This window comes from Asparagus officinalis, chromosome 1, assembly GCF_001876935.1.
Source record: "Asparagus officinalis chromosome 1, Aspof.V1, whole genome shotgun sequence".
Lineage (NCBI taxonomy): Eukaryota > Viridiplantae > Streptophyta > Magnoliopsida > Asparagales > Asparagaceae > Asparagus > Asparagus officinalis.
The window spans coordinates 18,470,885-18,483,014 of record NC_033794.1 but is presented as its reverse complement, the minus strand read 5'-3'; the positions used below and the strand labels follow the sequence as shown (position 1 = coordinate 18,483,014).

The window sequence follows — 12,130 nt, the reverse complement described above, 5'->3', positions numbered from 1 at the left end:
GAGTGGAGAGGGTGAGAAGAGGGAGAAGAATGAGTTGTGAGTTAAGGGTAGCGGAGTAAAAGGAAGACAAGGGCATTTTGGGAGTATTTATTTATTTATTTATTATAATTATAATTATTTGTAAATCTTGTATAGAATAAGCTGTATTTAATATTTTGGGCTTAAAGAGAAAAAAGAAAAGCATTTTGGGGTTTATAGATATAGATAAAGGTAAGTGGGTTTAAAACTAGATGAAGATAAAAGTTTGGGTTTAAAGGCAAAGACCCCTATCATAAATTAACCTTCTATTTTGCATGTTGGTGTACTAAAAGTATCAGAAAACAATCAAACATGGTTGCTTATCCTTGAGATGTTCCACATCGTTCTAGTGCTATTACGTGACCACTAAGTTAATAACTTGTGGAAGTGGATGTGGATGTCTCATGTTCTATCTTGGACATGACTACTGGATGCAGTATCCTCTAAAATCTGTCTGCTTATACATGTCTTATGTACATATTTTAACTTGTATAGTTATTTTTTATGTTTCGATAGTTTTAGAGTATGATTTATGGAAGAAACATGCTAAGGACATCGAATACTTCATCTTGTTAGAGGCTTTGTAGCTGAACCATATCTTGTTAGTGCCTTTAACATGTGAAGCTAAGAAACACACTAATGTAAATAACAAAACTGTATCTCTTTTCAATGTCTAATTCGATATTGGTTCTCTACTAGATGTGTGAAAGTCTTACTGAATGTAACAAATTTCCATTTTTTGGAAATTAATAATGCTACTTCTTAAAATCCCTATCATTGCACAATAACTTCGAAGTTGTGGTGAGGCTTATATTTTTAATATTGTAACATGCCCTCGCAGATCGATGGCTCTTTTTTAGCGCAAAAACCTGGACTCATGCATGAGTATCAATTTTTTAAAATCCACTTAGGGCCTGTTTGTTTCAGGCTTTTATAGAATAGGATTAGGAATTGGGTTCTGACAGTGGCATTTTCGTAAATTATGGATTCTTTGTGAATCCTATTCTGGAGTTTGGTTCAGCAAAATTTTTTGGGATTACATCTTCTACACAGTAGCTACAGTTGTCCTTTTTTGTAGAAACCCAAATCCGAGCATTTGCTTCCGATTTGGGCGAGATTTCTGACACTTGAGCTTCCTTGTCGATTCCGATTCCTGGCTTCACGCTTTCGATCCCTAGATCTGGAATCGCTCTGCCGCTCCCGCCTCAATCGCCCTCTTCCTCGCGCCTCTGCTCCCGCGCTTCTTCGTCTACGATGATACTTGGGGTCGGGCCTCTTTCTCGAAACCCTAGCTCTTGATTTCCACGAGATTGTTGCTGGTTTTCTTGCCTTCGATTCTTGGTGATCCCTTCTGGTTGGGATCTTCTTCAACTTGGGTTGGGATCTTCTTGATTTCCACGAGCTTGAACGTCGGCATTTTCCCCTCTGCAGTAAGGTATAAAAATTTCCTCCTTTTACTTTGTCCATTTTTTCCAGTGATTTGAAAAATTTAATTTAATTTTGAAGCATATGAGAAATAGAGGCACACACAGCAATTTCAATGATTTGTTCGATTAATTTCATAATATTACAGCAAAATAATTCATGCGGGTCTCTGTGTAGTGGATTTTTTGTAAATTTGCAAGAATTAGGTTGTTAGGTACATTAATTTCATGCGGATATCCGATTTGGGCGAGATTAATTTCATAATATGTTTCAAATCAGTATTTTAAGAACTTAAATTGCTGTTTTTTTAACTTTATTTAATTTTTTTGTGTGCGTGTAAATTATTAGTGATCTAACCATATAGTTTGTTTGTTTTGGGTCTATCTTGTTTGTTTAGAATTGTGTGAGATGGAATGCAACATTAGTTAAAATAATTTATTATTGCAATTAGATTTCTTGCTTTAAAAGAAATAAATATTTGTATCAATTATCTACTTAATTTTTACAAGAAATAAGTAGCCATCTTAAGCTGTAACTGTATGATAATATTAAAACGGTTGTAGATGGATATGGAAGATGAGGAAGAATTGAAGAGGATGTGTGCTAATACAGCTGTCTGCGCCGTGGTCACTTTGGTAACATGTATTTTGAGAATGCGTGCTAAGCGCAAGAGAATACCAAAATGTTCGCCGCAAGAAAGGGTCAGGAAAATAAGTTGTAGAGAGGCTCATTTCAGACGTGTATTGGAGGGTTATCAAGATAGCTGCCAATCTTATATTAGAATGAGACCGAGGGCATTTTTTAAACTTGTTGAAGTAATGAAAGCAAACGGTTTATTAAAAGATACGAGACACGTTCAAGTTGAAGAACAACTTGCTATGTTCTTGAGTATTATTGGGCACAAAACTAAAAATAGAATAATAAGAACTGAGTTCATAAGATCAGGGGAAACAGTGAGCAGGTATTTCAATAAAGTCTTGTCTGCAATGAATGGATTACGTGATCGGTACATGAAGCAAGCCCCAAAAGAAGTTCCCGAGGAGATTGCAAACAACTCAAATTATTTTCCGTACTTTAAGGTAAATTAAATACATACAACTTAATAATTTTCCAAAGAAACTTTTTTTTATTTAACTATGTATAATTTATAATTTTTTATAGGACTGCATTGGTTTGATAGATGGCACACACGTCGACGCGGTGTTACCCAGTGACCTAGTTGCACGGTTTAGAGGGCGAAAAGGGGTCACCCAAAACATCTTAGCAGCCTGCACCCCCAATAAACTATTTACTTATGTCTTGGCTGGCTGGGAGGGGGCAGCAAATGATTATAGGGTATTACAAGACGCCCTGTCTAGGCCACAGCCTTACGGTCTCCGAGTTTACGATGGTATTCATTCTCACTTGTGCATATTATGAATAATATATTAAATACTTGGCAATATTTGAGATTTTAAAATACTGTTTAATTAATGTAGGTAAATATTACCTATGTGACGCTGGATACACCACAATGCCAGGTTTCATATCCCCGTATCGCGGTGTCCGATATCATTTAAAAGAGCACACCGGTAGGACACCAAAGAATAGGAAGGAGTTGTTCAATTTAAGGCATTCATCTTTAAGATCAAAAATTGAGTGCACATTTGGGATACTGAAGAATCGGTTTAAAATTCTTGCGGGGAAGCCGAATTATCCATTTCCCACTCAAGTGGACATTGTACTAGCGTGTACTGTGTTGCACAACTTTATTGCCTTGGAGGATCCGGATGATGATATTTTAAATGAAAATGTTGAAATTGATGAAGATACTGGGGAAGAGACAAATGAGGACGAATCAAATGTGATGGACTATACTCAAAGTAGGACACAAAGAGAGGATCAAGATGTAAGAAATGAATGAAAGGAGATGCGAGATCAAATTGCTTGGGCGATGTGGGTGGATTATTGTGCAAAGTACAATGGTGGTAACACAATGGAGAGCGGTTTAACTTAGTGTAGTATTTGTCCTATGGCTATGTAATAACTTGGTGAATTTTAAAATACTGTTCGCATCGATATTGTTTATTGTTTTTTTGCTTGTACCAAAACATTACTACTTTTATCGGTTGCTCTTTTTTTATGTTGTTTGAACCAGAAATATCATCGTTTCATATATTCCTTGATAAATGCATACATATCCCATATTGTTTTATATTTCTTTATTGTTAATATGGCTATGCTTACAAAATATATTAGGTATGGCTAACAATCCGGCAGATAAGCAAAGCGTGCCTTCTCATTCGAATGCAATGCCAAGTCCTACATCAGGGATTAACATGAACTACATGCCTGTTCGACCACAGCCATTCACCTCACCTCAGCATACTTTCTCACCATTCCCACCATGGGATGGTAATTATGGTGGGATGACACAGCCGCCAATGTCATACATGAGCATGTTAGGCAGTCCACAAGGTTTGATGTTTCCCACAGCCAGTTCTCAAAGTAGTGGACCTAATCAATTTTCACCAAACACTGGTGATTCAGTTGGAAAGGATATTCATGACGTTGATGGGGCGGAGCACACTTCGCCATTGAAAAGAGGGAAACGATTAGCACACAAAAAAAAAGTTCCGTGTACCAGGTTGAACTCAAGAGGCGTGGCTAATAAGTTTTGGCTTCCAGAGCACGATGATGTGCTTATTCCTTATCTTGCAGATTTAGCATTGGATGGCATGAAGCCAGACAAGAACTTCAAGGCTGAAGCTTATAAAATGGCTGCCATGAAAATCAACATGCAATTCAGGACTGATTTCACTCACCTGCATGTCATTAACCACTTGAAATGTTTGCGGAACAAATTCAATGACATGAAAGCTTGCCTTGATATAAGTGGTGCTGGGTGGGATGAAACAAGTAAAATGATTACATTGGATGAGGAAACCTTGAAATCTTGGGCCCAGGTATAACAATTCAGCATCTATCTTGTCACATTCAATTTAATACATTTGATTCTCTGGATTTATAAGTATTTATTATTGCAGGACAAATCCAATTCTAAGTACAAAGCATACATAAACAAACCCCTTCCTCACTTCAAAAATTTACAAGTTATCATGGGTGATGATCAAGCCAAGGGTGATTTTGTTAGACCCGTGTACGCTAACATTGGGTCTAGTAGGTCCATACCTATTCCCGATGATGATTGCGAGATTCTAGAGGAGAGTGAAGCTGAACCACAGTCTGATGCTTGCAACGCACCACGTTCTGGTGCTGTTAACCAACCACAACCCACTAGATATAAGACTAAGAGTAAAGACAACACGACTTCATCATCTAGCAAAAAAACCAGAAAATTTAATCGTGAAGAGGAAATGATGTGTGCCTTTGTTGAGTCCATGTCTCAGTCAATGAGGAATCAACACGTTATACACTGGACTGAGCAGTTGGCCACAGCGTTGAAGGAACATAGGTCTGAATATTCCGAGGAGTTCCTCGATAGGGTTTTAGACCATTTATATGACAATGAACGTGAAGGTAGGAGGTTTTTCATTAAATCTAAGGAAGGTCAACAGAGGTACATCACAAAATTAGTTAACGACCAAGGTTGGCCGGATAGCTAGTTACTTGGGTTTCGATTATATTACGTTCTGGATATTGTTGTGTTTATTGCAAACTATTAATGTTGCAATTTGTATTTTCATTCTGAAGAACATCTATGTCGGTGTGGGATTGATGAATTGGTATATTTGCAATCTTTGTTGCAGGTAAGGTCGTGGAATGATCATTGATTTCTTTGAATTTTCCGATTATATTTTGATATCAGGTAAGCTTTCTGCAGCTCATGCTGATGCTGCAGTTTGGGTGAGCTCATGTTTTGAGCTTTCTGCAACTCATGCTGCTGCTGGTTGCTAGTTTGTGCCTGTTTTGTGCTTTGTGCAGCAGTTGCTGCTGCTGGTTGCTTTGTGCAGCAGTTGCTGCTGCTGGTTGCTTTGTGCAGCAGTTGCTGCTGCTGGTTGCTTTGTGCAGCAGTTGCTGCTGCTGGTTGCTTTGTGCAGCAGTTGCTGCTGCTGGTTGCTTTGTGCAGCAGTTGCTGCTGCTGGTTGCTTTGTGCAGCAGTTGCTGCTGCTGGTTGCTTTGTGCAGCAGTTGCTGCTGCTGGTTGCTTTGTGCAGCATTTGCTGCTGCTGCTGGTTTTCCTTGCCTTTGCTGCTACTGTTGGGTTTGTTGCTTTTTTCTTCTGAGCTTGTGTAGCTCTTGACCCCTGGGTTTGTTTATGTTTTGTTCAGAGCTTGTGTAGCTCTTGACCCTTGGTTTGAATAAGTTTTGTTCAGAGCTTGTGTAGCTCCTTGCTGGGTGGGTTTGTGCCTGTTTTGTGCTGAGCTTGTTTGTCTCCTGTGACTTGGGTTTGTTGCTGTTTTTGACAGAGGTTGTTTACCTCCTTTGCTGTTGGGTTTGTTGCTTTTTTCTTTTGAGCTTGTGTAGCTCTTGACCCCTGGGTTTGTTTATGTTTTGTTCAGAGCTTGTGTAGCTCTTGACCCTTGGTTTGAATAAGTTTTGTTCAGAGCTTGTGTAGCTCCTTGCTGGGTGGGTTTGTGCCTGTTTTGTGCTGAGCTTGTTTGTCTCCTGTGACTTGGGTTTGTTGCTGTTTTTGACAGAGGTTGTTTACCTCCTTTGCTGTTGGGTTTGTTGCTTTTTTCTTTTGAGCTTGTGTAGCTCTTGACCCCTGGGTTGTTGCTGTTTTCGTTGTAGGTTGTCTACCTCCTTGCTGCTGGGTTTGTTGTTTTTTGGTTCTGAGCTTGTGTAGCTCTTGACCCCTGGGTTTGTTTCTGTTTTGTTCAGAGCTTGTGTAGATCCTGTAATGGGGGTTGCTGCTTTGTGGGAGCTGTTTTGGTTTTCCTTGCCTGTGGATTAATTTGCGGTTTGGTTTTCAGCTTGTGTAGCTCCTTGCACTTGATATTTGGCAATGGTGATGATTAGCGTTTACTGAGAATGCAATCTAACTTACATTGTTTATTATATCCAGATGAGGCAAAAGGGGATGACATTGCAGCCTACATTGAATTGACAATGTCTAGGCGAGGCAATTCATCCTTATAATGCAATCTGTAATAAACATGTAAGTTATAGGTGGGGCAATCAATGATGACAAGTTGATCTATTACTGAGCCATACAATATCAATTAGAATTTGTACCCAAGTCAAACAACAGTTTTTATTACATCCTCAATAGTTTTTGCAATTACAAGTACATGACATGAAGTTTGTAATAATTAAAATAACACAAAAAATTGCTAAGAAAATTGCCGAAATTTTCCAAGCTAGTAGTTGATTTTCGACAAGTCTCAATTCTTTCTTCAGCTTCTTTGATTGCAAGATATATTTATCTCCGTACCTATTTTCTTTGACATATTAGCTTCCTTGGTTGCTTGATGACTCTCCTCTTTCTTCAGCCCATTCGAAAAAATTGCATTCTTTATTTGGGAATTTTGCACACCCCCAATAACACCTACCCTTATTTTTTCCATTCTTGCACACTTTCATCGGTGTTTGGAGATTGCAGTCGCAATAAACTTCATAATTAGCATGGCACCCTTCTGATATCATCCTGCAGCAAATTGAAGAGCTTGGGAATTTTTCTTGGGTTGAAAAATGAGAAAGATGGGATTATATGTGAGGCCTCAAGGTGTATTTATAGACACCATACCCCTTGTAGTAGCCGTTGCTACAGTGATTACTATAAACAACCGTTGCTACAGTGCTTGATGCTTGCAATTTCTGATTCCTGGGCTTATTACCGTTGCTACAGTGTTTATAAGGCTGGAAATAAGCAATTGGGGGCTTAAATAGCCGTTGCTACAGTGGTTGATGCAAGAAAATCTGTTTTTTTGGTGGTTATTTCCGTTGCTACAGTGACGATCCCAAAAAAATTTGCCTCATTGAACCAAACTTGGTATTAGGAATTGGAACAATTCTATAAAAGTAGGATTACTAATCCTTTGGGTGAAACAAACATTAAAAACCAAAAAAAGTGGGATTCCATAAATCTCAAACTTGTCTATAAAATTTTTATGGATTAGGTTGGAATCCATAAATTAAATAGGATTCCTAATCCTATTCCTAGTCCATGGTGAACCAAACAGGCCCTTAGAAATTCATGAGGAACAAGATCGAAACGTGGGTTGCGTTGCTCTGATTCTATCTTAAAGCCCTTGGCACTACACCAAAACCCCGAAGTTGTGGTGAGGGTTGGGGTTATAATTTTATATCTCACAGTATTTTATTATTGATTATCTAAGAAGTAAAGGGTAAGGATATTGGAACAACATAAGGCAACTCATAGACACATAAAGTTCTGAAATAGTACATATAGTACAGAACGACAATGACATGGCAAATAGTGCAATGTCTGAGTTGTGCACTTATTCTGATTTACGATAAAGTCCATCTGATTTTAGGCTATTCATATTCAAGGTGAGAATTAACCTACTAAGTCAGCTAGAGATGTCCGAGGGTTTTCTTCTCCTCCTCTTCCATGGAGTGGAGGATAGGATGTTTACTGACTGATTTGGTTACTGTCAGCACTATCAAAAGCAGTGATGTTCATTCCTTGGATCATCGATTATAGCAGGCACTGATATGTTTTGAATGTAAAAACCGAGCCTTTTTATCCTTCAGAAGAGATTATACATTGAGTTCTAAGAGTAACATCTTTTTATTGTTAGCACCATCTACAATATTTTTTCTTTGTTACTATAACTGGCTAAAATATGTCCTTTTTCTATTCACAGGGACCGGAGATTCGCACAGGCTTCCTGAAGGATGGAAAACCCGTCCAACTTAAAAAGGGCGAAGAGATAACAGTGAGCACTGATTACAGCCTCAAGGGTGATGGAAAAACAATTACCATGAGTTACAAGAAACTTCCTGTAGACTTGAAGCCTGGAAACTCCATCTTGTGTGCTGATGGAACTATAACCCTCTCTGTACTTTCATGTGATCCAGCTGGTGGAACAGTTAGATGCCGTTGTGAGAACACTGCTATGCTTGGTGAGAGGAAAAATGTTAATTTACCTGGCATTGTGGTTGATCTTCCAACATTGACTGACAAAGACAAGGAGGATATACTGGAGTGGGGTGTTCCCAATAACATTGATATTATTGCTCTCTCGTTTGTGAGAAAAGGCTCTGATCTCGTCAATGTACGTCAGGTCTTGGGTCCTCATGCGAAGCACATAAAGTTGATGTCAAAGGTATCGTTTCCTCCCTTCGTTTCATCATTTTTTCATGGTTTTATCATTTTTCAATGTTTTCGTACACGGATGTCCTCTTGCAAAAATACAAACACAAAGGCAGAGGCTCTGATACTCCTAGGCATAATTATGCTAGTAATTCTAAGGGATGTTTCGTTACATTAACCATGATACATATCTTACAACATTTATAAATGAAAAAAAAATTGATGTTCGAAAACTTCTAATTCTTGTTTCATAATTAGAAGTCAATATGCCTATTTTTTGTTCGTAGTCCGTTTTAGACATATATAGATCAAAATGAACAGATCAAAATGAACAGAGTGGAGCATCAGTATGGAGCATCAAACTGATTATCATTACTTGTTTAGTAGTGAACATGACAAAACTCGTTATGTCCTAGGAATATAAAGCCGCTTCCATATTAAAACTTACGATTCCAGTGCTTGATACATTTTGTTTTCATACCAAGGATCTCAAAATTTGAAGATTCTTCTATTTTAGCTGTGGAAGATTATATTATCAACCACGGTTTCTTTGGGAAGTATTCAGTATGAGAATCTTATCTAATCGTTCCATCTTGTTTTTATAGGTGGAGAACCAGGAGGGTGTGATAAACTTTGACGAAATCCTAAAGGAAACCGATGCTTTCATGGTCGCTCGTGGTGATCTTGGCATGGAGATCCCAGTCGAAAAAATCTTCCTCGCGCAAAAGATGATGATCTACAAATGCAACCTTGCTGGTAAACCTGTGGTGACTGCCACACAAATGCTCGAGTCCATGATCAAATCCCCTCGCCCGACCCGCGCTGAAGCCACTGACGTCGCCAACGCTGTCCTTGACGGCACCGACTGCGTCATGCTCAGCGGCGAGAGCGCTGCTGGGGCCTATCCTGAGATCGCCGTCAAGGTCATGGCCAAAATCTGCATCGAGGCCGAATCCTCTCTTGATTACAATGCTATCTTCAAGGAGATGATACGGTGTGCCCCGCTTCCGATGAGTCCGCTTGAGAGCCTGGCGTCGACAGCGGTGCGGACGGCGAACCGAGCGCAGGCGACGCTGATCGTCGTGCTGACGAGAGGAGGGACGACTGCGAAGCTTGTGGCAAAGTATCGGCCATCAGTGCCTATACTGTCTGTCGTTGTTCCTGTACTGACTACTGATTTTTTTGATTGGTCAGTGAGCGATGAGTCGCCCTCGAGGCATAGCTTGATATATAGGGGGCTGATACCGTTGCTGGCTGAGGGTTCAGCGAAGGCTACGGATGCAGAGTCGACAGAGGTGATACTGGAGGCGGCGCTCAGGTCGGCGGTGAAGAAGAAACTGTGCAGGCCAGGGGATTCTGTTGTTGCGCTGCACAGGATTGGTATTGCTTCAGTCATCAAGATTTGCATCGTGAAGTGATGGATTGTATTATGCTTGCTGTTTAGTTGTTGATTTCCTAAGCGCACGGTTAATACATAAAGTGCAGGGTATTGGAGAGGGAGGACTCCAATTAAAGGGAAATCATTTTATTGTTGAATCTGTAAGGTATAGTGAATTGGTTTTGATGAGCCCAGATCTAGCTGGTTGGTTAGCTGGCAATGCCGTGGACTGGGTGTTGTTTCCAGTTTATTTCGTTCTTAAAGAATGTTGTAGCCTCAGGCTGTTAACCAAGTCGTTTGGTTAGCTGAACGTTGCGAAAATGGCGAGAATAATTGTTTTTTTTGTAAATTTTAATGGCAACGGCAGCAGTATGCTGGGGGTTTCTATAATTGGTGGAGCTGTTTGTAGGCTACTATATATTGTTTGTTTTACCGCTCTTGGTAGATGTCCTTTAAACTGCGTTGAGGTTTTAATTATTACTTCCGTTCAAAACCCCAACATATTATGCAAAACAAACACTATAAGTACAACTAGTCGACGATGACACTGTATTTAAAAAAAAAAAACTATGTCTACTTCTGTAACAGTATATTACTCATTTTTGTTTGCACAGATTATTGCAGTGGCTAATAATTAGAAATTGAGGGATAGAAGTGCTGCAGACATAAATCAATTCTTAGCCTTTTGAGTTAAGGCTCCAGCCACCAGCGGGGATATTTTTATCGGCTATTTTTATTTGTTTGAAGAATGATATTAAGCTTCTTAAGTAACAACCATTTTCCCTTTTCTTCGCAAATTTATCTTATATTATCAAATCTCATCGTTGCCGTGCTTCGAGGTGAGGTAAACCTCAATTAGATGAATAATCTCTCTCATTTTAAGTGGAATTATTTCGACTTATCCTCTCTTTTTTTGATGTTTTTTGCAGTTTTTACTGAGAGATTGAAGAGAGGTTTGGAACGGTGCAAGACTCTGGAATCCTTTGTTTAGAGGTATTATTTTGTTCTCTCTTAATAGGATGTGTTCTTGATCACTAGCCTAGAAAATGTTAACTAATGGACTGGAAATCGCTGAAATTTTTGTTATTCATACAGCTGCCATTTTCGTTTGTTTTAAGAAGAAATCTACGCGGTCATAGATTTGTTTGTAATGTTGATTATTGGAGATGCACACTAATTATGTTAACTTGCTCATACATGATTTTTGACATCCTTATGTCCCCATTCTACCATCTAGGTTATGTTTTCATGTAGTATGGAAATTAACTCATTTTAGAATTATTTTTACTGCATACGTGTTAGGTAATGTTGAATCCATCTCTGTTTTCTTTTGGAGATATCTATTCCTAATACTATATTTTCCTGCTTGACCAAGAAATTCAATGCACATTTACAAGAAAAAAACAACAACAACAACAACAGCAACTTGTTCTACTTTTTTTAGTAACGCATTTCATATTCCATGAGTGGTTTAAATATTTGTTACTCTATTCATCACTTTATATCGCGAAAATGCTTTTCTACAAGGATTATTAAACTGATTACTTGCTTGGATGAGTCAATGATATATTTTTTTCATTATCGACTTAATTGATAAGTTTCAATTATATAAAATAATTTTTTGCATGCTTATGTAAATTGATTGTTCAAGCCATACAGTCAATCATTTCCCTTAAAAAAGGCCTCTGTTTCAATAACAAGGGTTTTTCCAATTTCATCCACATTGTGAAATATATGTCTTTATATGTTCATTCATATAGAGAGAAATAATAAGGAGACTGAGCTGATAATTTAGCTCAAACTCAAAAAACTATGATCGACCATCCGTTGGGTGATTCTTACCAAATGTTCTATCTGATATCGACTACATCATGGTCACTAGTATTCTACCTATAAACTAAGAATGAACATACTGTACACAATTTGTGATGTTAGTTCTATTTGATGGATGTTACATCTGCATATGATATATTACGAGGGCGAGATTTCTATCTTGATGTACATAAAACATCAACATATGCGAGGATCCAAATTCACACGTAAATCACAGATGGATCACTTACCCCCTACCATCAGCAAACAACGTTT

General features: G+C 38.5%; 2 protein-coding genes across 2 annotated transcripts in view; both read left to right on the top strand.

The window, feature by feature from the left end:
* Positions 1 to 10,479, top strand: part of LOC109820096 (pyruvate kinase, cytosolic isozyme) — a 19,806-nt gene extending 9,327 nt beyond the window's left edge. Inside the window, exons 2-3 of the mRNA XM_020386170.1 lie at positions 8,216 to 8,677; positions 9,270 to 10,479. Coding sequence (XP_020241759.1) covers positions 8,216 to 8,677; positions 9,270 to 10,082 — 1,275 coding nt within the window. The 3' untranslated portion in view covers positions 10,083 to 10,479. The remainder of the gene's footprint in view (positions 1 to 8,215; positions 8,678 to 9,269) is intronic.
* On the top strand, positions 96 to 4,637 carry LOC109820106. The gene is made up of 2 exons (XM_020386182.1): positions 96 to 1,453; positions 3,682 to 4,637. Exon 2 carries the CDS (start codon positions 3,684 to 3,686, stop codon positions 4,392 to 4,394), a length of 711 nt encoding a protein of 236 aa, XP_020241771.1. The 5' UTR covers positions 96 to 1,453; positions 3,682 to 3,683; the 3' UTR covers positions 4,395 to 4,637.